Genomic DNA, 16,412 nt, shown 5'->3' with positions numbered 1-16,412 from the left:
ATTGATATGACTGACAGCGCAGAAAAAAGAGTGCCAATTATATTAGATTACGACAACCACCAGTGAATGGCAAGAAATCGGACCATATTTCTCAACCTCTTATCCCTTGAACTGACCCAATTATAATAGGAAATATCAAAATATACCCTTCAATCGCCGCAAAGTCCACGGATGATGCCAGTGAATAATGACGGAGGCAGTGAATGCGCTTGTACCCGCTTCATGGGTTATCGCCTAAAGGACCTGAAGCGTGACGATGTAAATGAATGAACGGAATAACTCCGCCACATAACGTGACCCCTGAAATCATGAAAATATCAGAATTAAATTGCATACAGGGGAGCAGCGATTTATCCGATCTGCGGTCCAGACTGCTACCGTCGGAGAATATGCCTTTGGTACTCATAGGGGTGAAAAAAGGTGTGGTGTTTGTCGAACTTTGAGATAGTGGATTCGGGTGCTGAGCGCGGCAGGGATAAGCTGGCGCTTGGGTAGCATTAATGACCAATGACTTGTACACCAAAGCACCCGTGTCTGTCAGGAGCAGCAATATGCACTTCAGCTACCAGCCAATCAAATCCAGTCTAAGTGCCATATGATATCTGTTCGACGCTCTGCTATACTTATTTTCTTGACTTTTGCTTAATTTCTGTTGCTTTTCCGAATTTGTGTGAGTGCTTGTCTAGGACTCTCCACCAACGCACTATAGTAGTACAAGGGTAGTCGGTTGCCAGTTCTTGGCAACGACGGCCGTTCTGCCCTTCCGGTTACGCGAGCTACTCTTCCTAGGAAGAGTTCGGGTACTGTAGCCTCTGTCGGCCAAAGGCTTAGAGCTGCTCGGCTGCACCAAGCGCCTCTGGCATGAGCAGCTTTATCTCTGCGATTATGGACTCTAACGGATAGCATGAGTCCCTTCGTGCTGAATAAATGATATTCTGTCCTTCCTTGGGACGATTTTACTCCCTTTCTTTACGGATGAGCGCTAGCGGCTTTATTCCAGTCGGCGTGACCATGTCGCCTTCTCTGCTGAGCTGCAGCAGAAGTAAGATGGCTGATCTAAGTCTTGTCTAATATGCTTGCTAACTGGACGTATAGATGCACTACTTCTCTTTATATTATACTGCCTGATCATAGTTTCCCTGCAACATACAGTTATAAGCCATGTTCGGTTCCCATATATAGACCGAATACGAACATCTGGATCTCCAACACAAATCCAAGCGTCTGCGAAGGTGATCCAGGCAATCTATGATGCGGAATCACCAACAGTTCACGATTTAAATTGGCGTGTGAGAAATGAGACGCGTGCTCCAGATGGCGTCGCACGCGAGATGGTTCTCGTCAACGGGCAGTTTCCCGGCCCGGTGATACGTGCGAAGAAAGGCGACACCCTTCGAGTTCATGTCCAGAATGATCTACCAATATTCAACCAGAGCACAAGCGTCCACTTTCACGGACTCTATCAGCGTGGCACGAACGTAATGGATGGTGTTCCAGGGGTCACACAGTGTGGAATCCCCCCTGGAAGCCAGCTTACATATGTCTTTGACCTAAAGCAATCTGGAACATTTTGGTGGCACTCGCATTCGAAGTTGCAAAGAATTGATGGTATGTTTGGTGGTCTTATTGTCTACGATCCTGAAGAGTCATATATCCTTGGTCGCGACTATGATGAGGAGATATTTATCGTACTTCATGATCATTACCACGATGTTGGGGACACAAATTTCGATTGGTATTTGTCTAAGCTAAGCGCGGGCTTTGAGGTAATGTTTCTTTGATATTATTCGTGGAATAATAAACTGATTATCGTAGCCTGTACCAGATATTGGACTTATCAACGGTCAAGGCATCGCAAATTGCAGTCAAATTCCCAAGCGGTATACGTGTACATCAGGTGCATCTCGCCAAACTTTTCAATTTAAACGCGGACAAAGGTATCGCCTCCGTATCCTTAATTCATCAGCATTTTCCGAAATGACTTTTTCGATCGACGACCACATTCTTAACGTCATTGAGGTAGACTCCACGGAAGTCGAAGGATCGAGTACGTATTCCTTATCGATTTCTCCAGGACAGCGATATTCAGTCATTGTCGAAGCGGATTCGAATTTAGATTCGGTATATATGCGGGCACAGATGCAGAGCAGTTGCTTCAAATACAGACCGTATGGTTATAGATCTGACTTCAGTACCGTGGTAGAATATGTGTCACCGTCGCCGACAGCTAGCATCAAGCAAGCGGCACGCTGGTTATTCAACAGTTGGATGCCACCCGTTCGTCCACGGTCTTCGCGGTGGAATGACGTTTTGCCACCAGATGAGTGCATTGATTTTGATGTTTCTTCATTGAAGCCAAAACTGGCCTTAGATGTACCAGAACCAGACGTCCGGTACACTATCAGTCCAAAAAATATGCAATTCGATCGCATGCATCTGGCGCCTTTTGGATTTATCAACCGTACATCATTCTTGCCAGCTATCGGTGCGCCAAATCTCCAAGTAGCGCTAGGATTTGTCAACGCGTCCGACACAGTCCCTGTCCCTACTATCAGTGGTAGGCACAATACAGCAATCTGGGGTGGGGATCAGCTCCTGACTGAGATCCCGCTTGGTAGTGTCGTGGAATTAATTATCAACAACGACGACGAGGGGGCGCATCCATTCCATCTCCACGGCCACGATTTCTGGGTTTTGCGGGTTTACGCGGAAACAAAAGCTGGAGTCGGACATTGGCGACCGGAATACGTGTCCTCATATGTGCTGGATAATCCCATCCGCCGTGACGTTGTGACCATTCCGAGGTTAGGGCATGCTGTTATCAGGTTTCGCGCAGACAACCCTGGAATCTGGGCATTTCATTGTCATATAGCGTGGCATCTAGCAAGCGGAATGATGATGCAGTTTTCTGTAGGCGTGGATAAAATGGATGGCAGTAGCGTAACCGACCAGATGTTAGAGCATTGTCAAATAGAGCGCGAATTGGGTGCTAAGTTAATTCGACCACTTCCTGGAGATGAAATGCGAAGGAATGATCAGCCACTGGGTTAGGTAATTTCCCCGTGCATTGCAATTAGAGTGCACACAAAGCTGTAAGTGAAGGCGAACAAGTTAAGATGGTGAGCAACGAGTTATTAACATCAGATTATAGATATTCTGGAAATTGTATAATTAAGAATATGGGTAGGTAGGGCCGAACTGGATACCGGGATGATGACGCATATATAGTTGAACATGAAATCATTAAACGAGGAAGATTGTTAAATATTAATTCCAGGTCGCCTACGAGTATTACATTATTGAATGCGATCCATATACTGTACACATTTAAAGGCTGGCTGACAGGTCATTGTAAGCCGCTGATGGCCAGTAACTGGCGTCAAGGCCATGCCGGATGACCGCGCTGATTTTCGTGCCGCACATCTTGTTAATAAGTTTTCTGTTTCCATAAGCAGGCAGAATATTTACAAGGTTTATCGACAAGGAATGGCGAATAATTTAGAACGCGAATCGCGATAATAAAGCGTGGTAAGTGGACTCCTTGTAATCAATTAATGCTACATCTTCTGTTCGATAATTAATTGCCTTGACCTTCCACTGCAAACCTAGTTACTTGGGTGCATATCACCGCCTTGAAGCAGTGCCCACTTATCGATCTACCCTGTACTATCATGACCATAATAATATATCTGGGTCAACTGCCGAGTCTAACACAGAGGTGTATGTATGATATGTATGATATGTATGATATGTATGATATGTATGATATGTATGATATGTATGATATGTATGATACAAGAGCAAGTTAAGCATCAAGCAATATGCGGATATCAACAATAAATCTATCAGAAGATTAGTACTTACCATGTCGCCGACTGCATTCATCTCTTGTCCCGGTGCGTACGAATGCTCGAATGAAGAATGTACTCAGACTCACAAGCCACAATGCAATCAAAACGTTTGTCCTATTCTCATGTTCGTAAAATTAACCTGCAGCCAAGCAAGGCTCGAGACACCACTGCGAAGTCCGTACTTGCCTCACGTTTGTGCGCCGGCCAGTTTACTCGCGGACTCAAATAAATGACATTAATTTATAGAAGACAATGTCGCGAATTCTTCCTAGATGCGTCAGAATTGAAAACAAGTGCATTAGAATTTGGCCGCAGGCAGAAATGGAGGAGCAGAAGTTCGGGGCTCTTGGCGTCGTTCGCGGGAACATTACCAGAAATGCCAAGACATAGCTTGTCAGTCTCGGATGTCCTTATCGGCGCCGTTCAGCAATTTTCCTGGTTCGCCTCTGCAGTTCAGTGGCTTTCTCTCGGCCAGCCTACTGGCACACTCTGCTGCCTTGTCGCACCTCTAGCGCTACACGTACTGGACGAGTATGCTTAAAACAGTCAGTCATTATAGTCGATTGGCTGATTCTACGAAGTCACTCCCGGTGCGGCTTCTGAATGTCGAATCGAACTTACTTACACTTAGGCGAATGACGAATTGTAATGTTTTCAACTTCATACCTTCTGTTCTCATCAAGATTTGTTTTGTAGATGCTATAGGACGGCCAGTGCTGACGCAGAGACCAATTCTAATGTTGTACTCTGCAGAACTGTATAAGGGTTTCGCCAGCGCACAAAGCTTGTTTCTAGAAACTTAATTTAGGCTTATATAACGCTATACTTGCCAGCACTAAGCCCTTTGTGAACGAAATATCTTCGCGATTAAGCCTTATGCTGTGAATATGATCATCCTAGTCTAACTCACGATCCATACCTTGCATACATGTTCTAGCGTCCTGTCAAATCAGTACGCAACGTGCTCATAGAACCGTTCAGACAATCCCGCCCAATGCATGACTTAAATTTGGCTTGTGCTTTTAGAGTTAGCTTTATCGTTGTCACCGGCCCGTATGCTTGAAACGCCAGCCGGGGTTAGATTCCAATCATGATAAGGCACACTACAAGATATTACTGATAGTAAGGTCTAGTATCTCAATTTGTTAATTTTGTTTTGGTCCACGGTCCGCTTGGCTTATGCTTGGCGTACTCACTCCAGATCTGTCATTCTCGATACCACGATAATAGAAACTGTCAGTGCCATGCTCAGGATGGAACTCTTATGCGTTATCGGTCGTAGCAGCTGTCGTGCTTCTGACTGCACGGTATGGCTAGCTTATCTCAGCTGTTGAGAGCTCGAGACTTGCGTGCTTTTCGCTGGCAGTTCTCAGTCTGGCATGAGCAGGTTTCCAGACCGACATTTATAACATCCACTCATCCCTTCGAGCTGCTTCAGTGTTTTTGTAAACGGTAAGGTCTCTGATCACTGTATTCACGATGGCTATCTGGCCGTTCAACCGACATGAAGTTAAACTATGGAGATGATAGAGCAGGATCCGACGTGTGATCCATACTACGATTCTCCAGACTGGAAGCCACCACGATGGAGAGTCGTCTGCTCGTTTTTCTGGGAGTCTATTGCGAAGCCTCCCGGTGAGCGTCGCTATGTCAACAAGCTTGATCGTGGCTTGCTATTTTATCTTATGCTTTCTTACATGATCAAGAGTTTGGACCAGAAGAATGTCAATAACGCTTACGTCAGTGGTATGAAGCAAGCGGTAAGTCTTTTCGCTTACCCACTGTGATGTAAGCATGAGGTTAACATGACATAGTTACACCTTAACGGCAATGAATATAATTATTTTACTACATTGCGGATATCTCGTCGGCTCCATTCCAGCTCAGATGTCTCTCAGTTTCGTTCGTCCATCAATCATGATTCCTTCTTGCGAGGTTTTCTGGACTATCATGGTTATGCTGTTGTCTCGCGCCTCTTCCGCGAAGTATATCTACATTTTTCGATTTTTTCAAGGTATGTCAGAGAGTATCTGCTACCCCACCATGATGATGATCATCGGTTCGTGGTACAAGCCTGAGGAAATAGCCAAACGTGTTATCATTTGGGATATGACCTGGTCGATGTTTTCAGGCTACCTGCAAGCCGGTATTTACACGAACCTTAACGGCATCCATGGCATTGCTGGTTGGCAGTGGCTCTTCATTATTGACGGATGCATTTCTCTTCCTATTGCATTGTTCGGGTACTTCGCTATCCCTGACTTCCCTACAACCTCTCGTGCTCTTTGGCTCACCACGCGGGACAAGGCATATAGTATTCGACGTATGCAAGAAGTTGGTAAGAAGGGCACGAGAAAGATGACAGTAAAGCGGTTCGTCCGGATTTTTACGACTTGGCGATTCTGGGCTTTCATTACTCCCTATGCAGTTTATATTACAGGCGCTGGTGATTACATGAATCTTTGGCTCGCGGCCGAAAATTACTCCGTTCAGATGATAAATATTCTTCCGACAATTGGTAATGCGGTTGCTCTCGTTTCCGGTTACTTCTTTGCCATTCTCTCCGATCTCACTCGATGGCGATGGCAGCTGGCTATTGCGACTCTTATTCCTTATGTCTTTGGTAATCTGGTGCTTGGCATCTGGAGCGTACCATTCGGTCTAAAGTTCGCGGCTAACATTGTTCCCTTCGTCGGTTCATCGTTTTTCTCTCAGTTTATGGCCTGGATCTCCGAGATTTTCCAGGACGATACTGAGCTCCGTGGATATCTCCCTGCAATTGGTAACACTATTTGGTACTGCATGTACGCTTGGTTCCCTGTCGTCGCGTTCTCGGCGTCGAAGGCTCCCCATTATCCTTGGGGCTACTGGGCAGCCTTCGGAACTGCGGTCGCAAATATTATCGGTATATACACCTGCTATCTTGCAGTAAAGTGGGACATTAAACGTCGCAGCCTAGTCAGGAATAAGTTTGGCTTGTATGTTGACCGTGAAGACTTAATTGATTCGTGTTCGAGCTCTTTGGGCGACATCAAGGGTGGTGATATTCTTGAGCAATCTTATGAGGTTGGGGCAATCGATAGGTGACTCTGACCTCATTGACAGCACGAAGGAGTGGGAGTTGTTTTGTGATGGCTTGTTGTTGCATATCAATGTATTTTGATACAGGGTATTATATTTCTTTCGCATGTAATCATTGCTGCATTATGTAAGCGTATACTGAAGTTACATACTGGGTGAATCAAGCCTCGGATCTGGCGCCAATGTCGCAGCCAACATCCGTGTTAATGGATGGGACGTTCTCGATACTTTGCACACCACTCTCTATAAAGCGAGATCGTCGAGACCCACACAAATTGGGATTAGCCAATGGCCAACGGTAATTTCGAGTCCCACAAATGCATCAACAACAACATAAATTATGTCCAATGGGATCGTTAAAGTACTTCAATGCAATTTCTAAGGACACACAAAACGTATAGAAATAAATAATATGCAGTGCAAAAAGTCAATCCTCACTCAACCAAACCACCCTGTTTACATAACGCATAAAACAAACTATTCTTGTTGCGCAACAACACTTCAGGCGTATCAAATTCAACGATTTTACCCGCGGCCAAGACCACAATCTTATCTGAATCAATAATCGTGTTCAAGCGATGTGCGATAGTGAGAATCGTCCGGTCTTTGAATTCCTTTCTAATCGTTTCTTGGATAATTTGATCGGTCTCGACATCTACTGCAGCCGTGGCTTCATCGAGAACAAGAATTTTGCTGGGAGTGAGTAGTGCACGGGCAAGGGACATCAACTGTCGCTGTCCGACGCTGAAATTCGAACCACCTTCGTTGACACGGGAGTATAATCCACCTTCCATATTGGTGATATGGTTTTTCAGGTGGCTGAGTTCCAACGCATGCCACAGCTCTTCATCCGAAAATCGGCTGCCGGGATCCAAATTCTCGCGAACACTGCCCTCGAATGCTTGTGAGTCCTGTGGGATAATTGCTAGTCGCTCTCGCAGATCGCGAAGTCCAAGCTTGCTGGTATTGACGCGATCGATGGAGATGTACCCGCCGACTGGCTCAATCATCCGGAATAGTGCGAGTGTGAGAGACGATTTACCCGCACCAGTGCGCCCAACGATCCCGATCTTTTCACGGGGTTTAATACGGAGATTGACACCTTTTAACACAAGGTCAAGGCCTGAGCTGTTAGCAAGTCTGCAATCAATATCATCCAAGGACGTACATACCAGCTCGGTAACGTGTAGAGTAATCATGAAACTCAACTGAACCCTCAGTTGGCCAGTCTACTGGTGGTCGGTTATTCGGGATAATTTCCGGCGCCTCACAGGGTAACTTGCAATATTCCAAAATACGCTCGACAGACACAGTAGAAATCTCGACTTCGACGGTCATGCGGACGATCGCACTCAACGCCTGAGTAATCTGGAACGCATAAGACATAGTCAATCCGACAAGGCCGGACGACAATCGGCCCGACGCGATAGCGAGGACAGAAAGAAGAGCCGCAAAGAAAATGATTGTGCTGCCGAGGAATTCGAGACGAATTGCAAGCCAGCGACGCGCGATCATCGATGGGTAGTAAGCCTTATTATTGAAGTCGATGTGATATTCGTTGATGCGATTGAAGCGACGGATCTGCGAGTACGCACGCACTGTGCTGACGCCATTAAGACTCTCTTGGAAATGAGCGTAGATCGGTGATCGAGACACAGATTCGAGTCGTTTTAGCTCGCGAGATGTCCGAAGGTAAAACTTTTGATAGAAGATATAGAGGAACGCGATCGGAACTACCAAGAGAATAAATGCAGGATTCGCCGAGGAAATGACGAAAATTGAGAATAACACCTTAAACGTATTCGTGAAGAAATTGGTGAATACTCGCGCGAGAACCTCATCGACTCTGTTGACGTCCGCGGTGAATCTGTTGATGACACGTCCAAGAGGCGTAGTGTCAAAGAATGACATTGGAGAACGGAGAACATGTCGAAGCATGCGGTCATGCAACTTTCTAGCTGCTTCGATAGTGCAGAAAATCCACAATACAAGAGTGTAAAACAGTGTCAAGAAAGCCGCACTAACACCGAAGAAAAGATAAATTCCGAGGTACTTGCCGGTATCCGGATTACTACCGTATTTCGTATTCACATCGCTCCAGTGCTTAAGCCAAACATTGCCACCAACCGACATACTGTTCGACGCAACCATGAGAAGAATGAAGATTATAACAACCGTCAAATTCGCAGCCTTGATATACTCTTTATATACGCCAAACTTAACTTGACCTTTTTCGGAATGTTCCTTGACCTGTTTGGAGCGACGATTAGGTACATCGTCTATAAGCGTCGGTTTCTTAAAACTGGCTGTACTAGCTCGTCTTAAAGGTGCACCGATCTTTCCGTCGTAGTAGTCCACTTCCTCGTCGTCGTCCTCGTTGGACGCCAATGGATCCGTCTTCTCTTCCACGTTTTCGACGACCTCTTCTTGCTCTCGTTGGGTACCGAACTCATCAATCAACTTGTAAATCTCGCTGTCAGTTCGCGTCATGACTTCCGCATACAATCCAGTTTCGATAACTCCACCCTCCCGCAGCATTGTAATGCTGTCCGCTTGAGCAAGGACGGCAATCGCATTCGTAGCCATAATCTTAGTCTTGGATGCCAGTAACCCCTGAGGCCCAAGCACGTTGTCAATCAAATGCCGACCAACATGCTGATCAACCGCCGACAATGGATCATCCAGAATGTAAACGTCAGCACGAGTGTACACGGCTCGTGCTAACGACAGTCGCGCTTTCTGGCCACCTGACAAACTGATTCCCTTTTCACCAACAAGAGTCTCGTCTCCGTCAGGAAGAACAGCGAAATCCTCCGTCAACGCACAGGCGCGGATGGTTTTCTCGTAGAAATCAGCATGAAATCGTTTGCCAAATAAGATATTATCTTTGACGGTCGCGTTCATAATCCATGGGACCTGGGAACAGTATGCGACATGACCGCGAACAGTCACATTTCCCGATTCGCGATACAGATCTCCTAGAAGAGCTTGCAGTAGCGCCGATTTTCCGGCACCAACACGACCAACAATACAAGCCAGCTGTCCTACCTTGGCGTCGAATGAAACATTTTTGAGGGCAGGAGGGTGCGTGCCAGATTCGTCCCATAGGAAGGTGCCGTTGGTGATAGTCGCAGCAGACTGGCCAGGTTGAGTAGCAGCATCAAGATGGGCCACTGCATCAGACTGAAGTTCAGAAGATACTAGGAAATCACGCAGACGAGTAGCCGCGACAGTTGCTTCAACAAACTGAGTAATGACTTGCGGGATCTGAGTAAGAGGATTCGAGAGGAGGTTAAAAAGCGTCAAAGCCGGAAATACGATGTCAGTCGTGAGAGGTCTGCCAGACGTCCAGACAAACAACGCAAATGTCGAACACGATACAAAAAATGGAGCGCATGAGCCAATAAAATTCGCAATGGCAGAATATACACCTTTCTTGCGGAGATTCGCGAGCTCCTGGTTGTTTCGAATCTCGTTTAGTCGCGCGATAAATGATTCCTCCCATGCATACAATTTGATCGACTTGATGGAAACCAAAATCTCGCCAGTAAGTCGAGTACGCTTGTCTTTGACTTTCATTTGGACTTTTTGCAACGCACGCTGCTTCCTAGCAATGTAGGCATTTAGCGAAATGGTAAACAAGGTGACACAAACACCAGCCCACATGCTGTTTCCGAGGAGGGAATGCAAATTGTACAGGCACAGCATGATTTGAAACGGACCAGACCAGAGGGCCTGGCCAGATTGAGTAAGCTCTTGTAACCGCTGCACATCGACTGTCATAAGATTAACAATATCACCGGTGGACTTGGCTTGCCGAGAATTATTTGACAAAAACATAGACTTGCGGTAAATGCAAGACGTGAGCGACGACTTGATGTTCATGCCTGTATTGAAAACACGAGCCATATACTGCTGTTGCATCATAGTTTGTAAAAAAGAACAAGCAAACATGCCCATTGCAATAACAATTCCTCCGGAAAGAGGAACTGGCACGTCCAAGTTGTCACTGTTGTATGAATTTACGAACACCAGCAGCCGCCGCAACAGGTTCGGTTGCATGAACGCCATGACATCGCCCGTAAGCTTAAAGCAGACACCAATCAAATACGTAACGCCAAAGCACCGGAAGAGTGCACGAGGCAGCGATGGAAAAGCAGTCTTCTTCTCAGTTTGCCAAGCAACATCAAAATCTTCTCTTGTCTTGTCGGTTCGCGAGTCAGGAGGAAGATCCGGCAAGTCTTCTTCGGTGAGAAAGTTCTCGTACCCGAGCTTCATTAATTTAGTCAAGTAGGAGAATGTGAGTCGCGAGAAAATGTTGGCGCTGACTTCGGGGGAGCTGCTCATCTCGCCATTCAGAGACTCATACTGAGACGGCGGCCTGGAGATATACGCAGACACTATTTCTTTGTTAGCCTATCTGGCACAGAAATAAATATATTAGCCTACCAAATAGCTCTCCAATTGTCGCAAGCAATCCAAGCACAAAGGAAGTAAAAAGAGTCTGATGTTGGATCCACACTCTTCGCTGTGCCTGCCCATAGAACCTCACAAAGCCGGTGATGACACTCAGAAACCAATAGAAGAGCACAATTCCGCTCGGCACACGCGCCCGGAAATACTCAACGTACTGAACGTATCCAGCCACTCCGAGCGATGCACTGTAGGCCAAGGTAGCAATAATGCGGAGATCAAACAGGCTGCGGGTGATATTGCTGAGACTGATAAGGTAGACCAGCTGGCAAAGGCCGATGATGGCAATGAGAGCAAACTTGATGTAGAACCAGGGAGTTGTTGGAGAGAAAACGGCTGTGCACCTTTTTAGAGCTCTCAGCTCCAAGGGAGAGAGTACCAGCAAGCCGACCCCTAGAAGGAACGGGAAGACCGCATCGGCGAAACATGGAGTAAAATTGTAGTAGACCGGGGACACAGGGCCCCAGCCCTCTGGATCCTGGCAAAAAGCCATATACGAATTCAGGACTGAACGCAAGAAAGTAGCAGTCTGGCTGAAGGTGGTGAATTGAAAGGTTCCGACGGAGGAGAGGGTTTATTAGTTGGGAGCTGCGCAATCGTGATTGTAGAAATGAGCCGCGCAACGCTGCATTAAGTCCGCCTCGCGTGCTCAATTGCCTATCGTCCTCGCCAACGATTCTGATAAACGGCAGCCCTTCCTTTTGTATTGTCCTATCTCTATACATACTGGCAACTGCGACGCGCGACAATGCGTGAAGCAGCGCATTGATATTTTCGTAGCCAATCTAGTGGCAGACAATCAAATAGATGGCATTGATAATACTCCAACCTCAGTCAACATGACACGACGCTCGCTGCCAAATTGAGTCCTGGGCTCTCCCTTGTTCGCTCGGGCCACCGCCCAAATGCAGGGGCTTGACAGTCAATCAATGAATGCTGAATGTTAGGCAATCTGGAGGCTGCGCGCTTTATTATCTCCGCTATCACTTCCTTTCTCCAGCCACGATTGTCCCCATTCGCAATTTACTTAACGTTGGACGTGGCTGTACTCTGGCCCAATCAAATAATCCCTGTATTCCGTTTATCCCCGCCCGGTCATTCCGGGAGCTACTAGAACCGGATCTAAGTCCGTCTTCTTCCGAATGGGGGCATGTATGATTCAGGTGGACTATAAAAATACTTCCCCTTTCCTTACATAGCAGAACTAATTGCCGAAAATGAAAGCAGATATCTTGCCAACTTGGCGCAAAATGACGAAAGATTGATACCGCGTACTACGTAGTATGAGAGTTCAATTTTTGGCAATCAATGAATGATACAGTGAGAAGCAAGTAGAACTGATTCTTATTGAGTTCGGAGTCCCTTTTATCAGATCCAAATATCGCTACATCTCAAATAACAGTCGGAGCTCAGAGTGTGCCATGTACTGCACCTGTCAATCAACTGAGACTGACAAGTAATGCCCGGAAAGCTGGTAAGAATTTGTTTGCAGCATGCTCTCGGATTAGCCGATGAGGAAGTTCACTGCCACAGCTGCGCCATGCAACGCCACATCTGGGACGAGGCTTTTAAACAGCGGTCAATGAAAGTAGACAAATACAAGTTCTCGTCGTAGCCTTCAAAGTTCACTACGAGTCTGCTAAATAACTGAATGGAAAAGACAAAAATTTGGGACGCACATTGTTATTACGAGTATCCTCTCATCAATCAGCAACCATCACCGAATACAAATAATCCATCACATTAGGAGTCAAACCCTCTAAAGCGATTGCTTTTCGGAGGCTCCAATCTCCACCTTATTCTTCTCTTCAATGCTGGGGGTACCACTAGTAGGCGCAAGCTCCAAGCCCTCGAGATCCTCAGCCATAACCGCCAAACCAAACTTGTTAATAACCATGCCGCGCTGTCTCTGCTCACGCTTGCTCATATAGAGGAAGAACAGTATACTCATCGCCTCAATACCGACAAGCCCCGTCGTAAATTTATAGCCGATCTTGTAAACTGGTGCCTCAGGTGTGGGGAAAACTAAGAGTGGAAGCCAAGCCTGAACTGCGTAAGAGATGGTTGACCCCATCGCCGGAAGAAGGCCACGTAACTCGTTATCGTCTTGGAAGACTTCCGCGGACCAAGTTAGCATGAGAGCCCAGAGTGGATAGCCTACCATCGGGCAAAAGAATGCGAAGAACTTGAGACCAAACGGGATGTTCCAGATAGCAAGTAACAAGTTACCAAGGAAACAAACGAACACAGCAAACATAAGGAATGGCCATCGTGTTCCCGCACGGTCAGACAAGTTGGCATATATATAGCCGGCAACCAGTCCAAGAGCATATCCACCCGTCGGAATCAAGTTGATCTGCTGCACGGAGTAAATACCGAGACTCTTTAACCAGAGGTTGAAGTAGCTAGTGGTGTCACATATCGAGAACAAAGCCCATGGAACTATAAAGCCATAAGGACGCCATGTCTTGAGCATGTTGTACAAACGCTTAAGTGTAAGTTTCTTTGGAGGCTTGCGACCAATTTCTTCCATTCGGACAACAGAAAAATCCTTCTCCGTCTGACTCAGCCATCGAACGCGGGAATTGATTGGAAAATCCGCAACAGAGTAATAGCCGAGCAAACCAATGGGCACGCCAATTAGGCCATCGATGATAAATAGCCAGCGCCAACCAGCAAGGCCAGCAAGTCCGTTCATAGAAGTATAGACGCCAGCCTGGATATATCCTGAGAACATAGAGGCGATAGCCCATGCAGCATCATACATCGTCATACGCTTAGCGAGCTCATCTGGTCGATACCAAGAACCAAGGACAAGCGCAAATCCGGGGTAGGCACAAGACTCAAGAACTCCGAGGAGAAATCGCATCCCATACAAAAGTTCCGGTCCCTGGGCAGCAGCCATGACAATCACAAACCCTGACCAAATTAGCTCACATGTAGGAATCCAAATCGATGGGCGGACGCGGTTGAGAACAAACTGTGATGGAACAAGGCCGACGATATAGCCAACATTGAAGAACGTAGTGAACAAATTACGCTCCTGACCATAGAGGCTAAGATCCTCCTTCATTCCAGAGACAAATGCATTTGAAATATTGGAATTGTCAAGTGTCTTAATGAAGAACGATAACAGTGCATAGATTCTAAAACAATTTAATACGGGTTATGTCAGAATACATAATTACCTACAGGATATTCAAGTCGAGCTTTTGAACATATTTTCTCTGCCTTGGAGGCTTCCTGAATGTATCCCAAAACTGTCCAAAGAACAATGCAGTTTTCGATGGCACAAAGTCATCCTCATCAATAAGATCGGCAAACCGGTTAGCTTTCTCTTCTGCAGTAAGTGCACGTAGCTCAGCAAGCCGGCGCTGTTCCGCCTCGCGGTTATAGCCGAACAACTTGTTAAAAGTCTGCGCAATACCCATTTTCGTTACATATCCAGGACAGAATCAGTTCGCCAGGTCAGGGACGATATATAGACTCAACTCCGCAGTCCTAATCTTCCTTCAGCATATACAGAACGTTATCGGCTATCATTTTTAACGCGTGATAACCGATAAGACAATTTAAATTCATCTGTCGTGAAACAGGCTTGGAATATTATAAGAGGCAGAATACCGCAATTACTTGGCAAGTTCACTTCCAAGAGTCGCAACAGTGTCAGCAAGTATAACTCTATTCTGCTCAAGTTATGAGCGTTACCATATTATTCCCCAAACTCGAGACACACTTGCACGGATCCCGTAGGATACATTTTATACTGATCCTTTGATTGAAATTGACGTGATCATCGATAATGTTAGTACGTGTCAAGTTAGTTGGCACCACAATGTTGGCGTGATACTCGCAAACCTGGTGTTGCAGTTTTCTCAGCTACAGCATGAGTGTGCAAGGAGCGTCGTAATATGACACCCAAATCTACTCTCAACCAAGAATACATTAGCCTGGCTAAAGACGAAGTGCAATATCGACTCTCAGGGAGTTATACCCGTTGGCTTGCAGTGGGACGCTTGACTACGCCGGAATTATTATATGGTTTTCGTCATTTCAGAGATATGATTGAGATGCCAGATAAACTCTGTATCACTCATCAGTTCCGAATACGAACAGCAACAATGTCTTACTCCCCCCCCCCCCCCCGCGCACACAATCCTCCAGCGTATTCGCCAACCTAATATTATGGGTAACCATGCTCTTTCTTGTCTGATCCCTCTAGCGATTGATTCGTACATCTCACCGCATCAAGCCCAAACCGAGTAAAGGGCGGGAAAAGATAAGACGGACGGGAGTCGAAAATTCGAGTGGAATTGCCATCTTGCGTAGTGCGGCAAGTAGCCGCCAAGAGTGATCCAAGAAATTGAATACGGGATATATCAAACTAGCTGAAGATCAGCCAACAATTGGCATATAATGGTAAAAATGAAAATGATCGCAACTTCTGATTTACTATCTGTTTCCATAGTGATAAATATATTGATCCAAGTATAATGAAGCCTTAAATGCGACGTTTAGGGACATGGACTCATTTTCATTTTTTATCGCCAAGAAACTAATCAAGATAGCTGTAATATCCCTTGGCAAGGACAGAAATGGATGCGAGATTGGTTATGAGCGCTGGCTACAATATGAACAACGACATAGCATAGTTAACAGATCGGAGTACTTCTATGCTGGAAGCTGTGGCCCTAAAGAATTTCAGTTGATACTGAAGTCCTGCTTACGCGCAGTCAACGTCACAATATGACATCGAGTTTGATACCACCACTCTCCGCAACGACTCCTGCATAGCTGGATGCACATAACTGGAAGACTTGACCTCTTAAGATCTCGTTATTGAGACGGTCCGTCCCGTCGACCCGACTACCATGTCGGCAACAGCATCTGGCAAAGTAGTTCATTAATCGAGCAAAATGCATGCAGCTTCTCACACCAAAATCTAAACATATATGTCAGATTCTAGTCGTGATTGACTGCACAGAGTCATGCTTGTGTGTGTATTCA

The 16,412-nt window shown here is 46.1% G+C and overlaps 4 protein-coding genes across 4 annotated transcripts; 2 read left to right on the top strand and 2 right to left on the bottom strand.

The window, feature by feature from the left end:
- Window positions 1–1,011: 1,011 nt before the first annotated feature.
- Window positions 1,012–3,051, top strand: V1508DRAFT_394503 (Cupredoxin; the record flags this gene model as incomplete). The annotated part of the gene is made up of 3 exons (XM_066938006.1): window positions 1,012–1,042; window positions 1,096–1,766; window positions 1,816–3,051. The coding sequence occupies 3 exons, from the start codon at window positions 1,012–1,014 to the stop codon at window positions 3,049–3,051; spliced, it is 1,938 nt and encodes a 645-aa protein (XP_066798680.1).
- A 2,323-nt stretch (window positions 3,052–5,374) lies between these two features.
- Window positions 5,375–6,938, top strand: V1508DRAFT_347529 (major facilitator superfamily domain-containing protein; the record flags this gene model as incomplete). Its single annotated transcript, XM_066936694.1, has 2 exons — window positions 5,375–5,634; window positions 5,666–6,938. 2 exons carry the CDS (start codon window positions 5,375–5,377, stop codon window positions 6,936–6,938), a joined length of 1,533 nt encoding a protein of 510 aa, XP_066798679.1.
- A 132-nt stretch (window positions 6,939–7,070) lies between these two features.
- V1508DRAFT_379255 (P-loop containing nucleoside triphosphate hydrolase protein) lies at window positions 7,071–12,029 on the bottom strand. The gene is made up of 3 exons (XM_066937650.1): window positions 11,382–12,029; window positions 8,105–11,332; window positions 7,071–8,055 (listed from the first exon to the last, which is right to left on the bottom strand). Exons 1-3 carry the CDS (start codon window positions 11,896–11,898, stop codon window positions 7,367–7,369), a joined length of 4,434 nt encoding a protein of 1,477 aa, XP_066798678.1. The 5' UTR covers window positions 11,899–12,029; the 3' UTR covers window positions 7,071–7,366.
- A 1,135-nt stretch (window positions 12,030–13,164) lies between these two features.
- Window positions 13,165–14,836, bottom strand: V1508DRAFT_347771 (major facilitator superfamily domain-containing protein; the record flags this gene model as incomplete). Its single annotated transcript, XM_066936705.1, has 2 exons — window positions 13,165–14,551; window positions 14,598–14,836. The coding sequence occupies 2 exons, from the start codon at window positions 14,834–14,836 to the stop codon at window positions 13,165–13,167; spliced, it is 1,626 nt and encodes a 541-aa protein (XP_066798677.1).
- Window positions 14,837–16,412: the final 1,576 nt, after the last annotated feature.

This window comes from Lipomyces doorenjongii (genome assembly GCF_038497915.1).
Source record: "Lipomyces doorenjongii strain NRRL Y-27504 unplaced genomic scaffold V1508scaffold_2, whole genome shotgun sequence".
Classification (NCBI taxonomy): Eukaryota; Fungi; Ascomycota; class Lipomycetes; order Lipomycetales; family Lipomycetaceae; genus Lipomyces; species Lipomyces doorenjongii.
The sequence above is the reverse complement of the archived record's forward strand: the minus strand, read 5'-3'. Positions and strand labels throughout refer to the sequence as shown.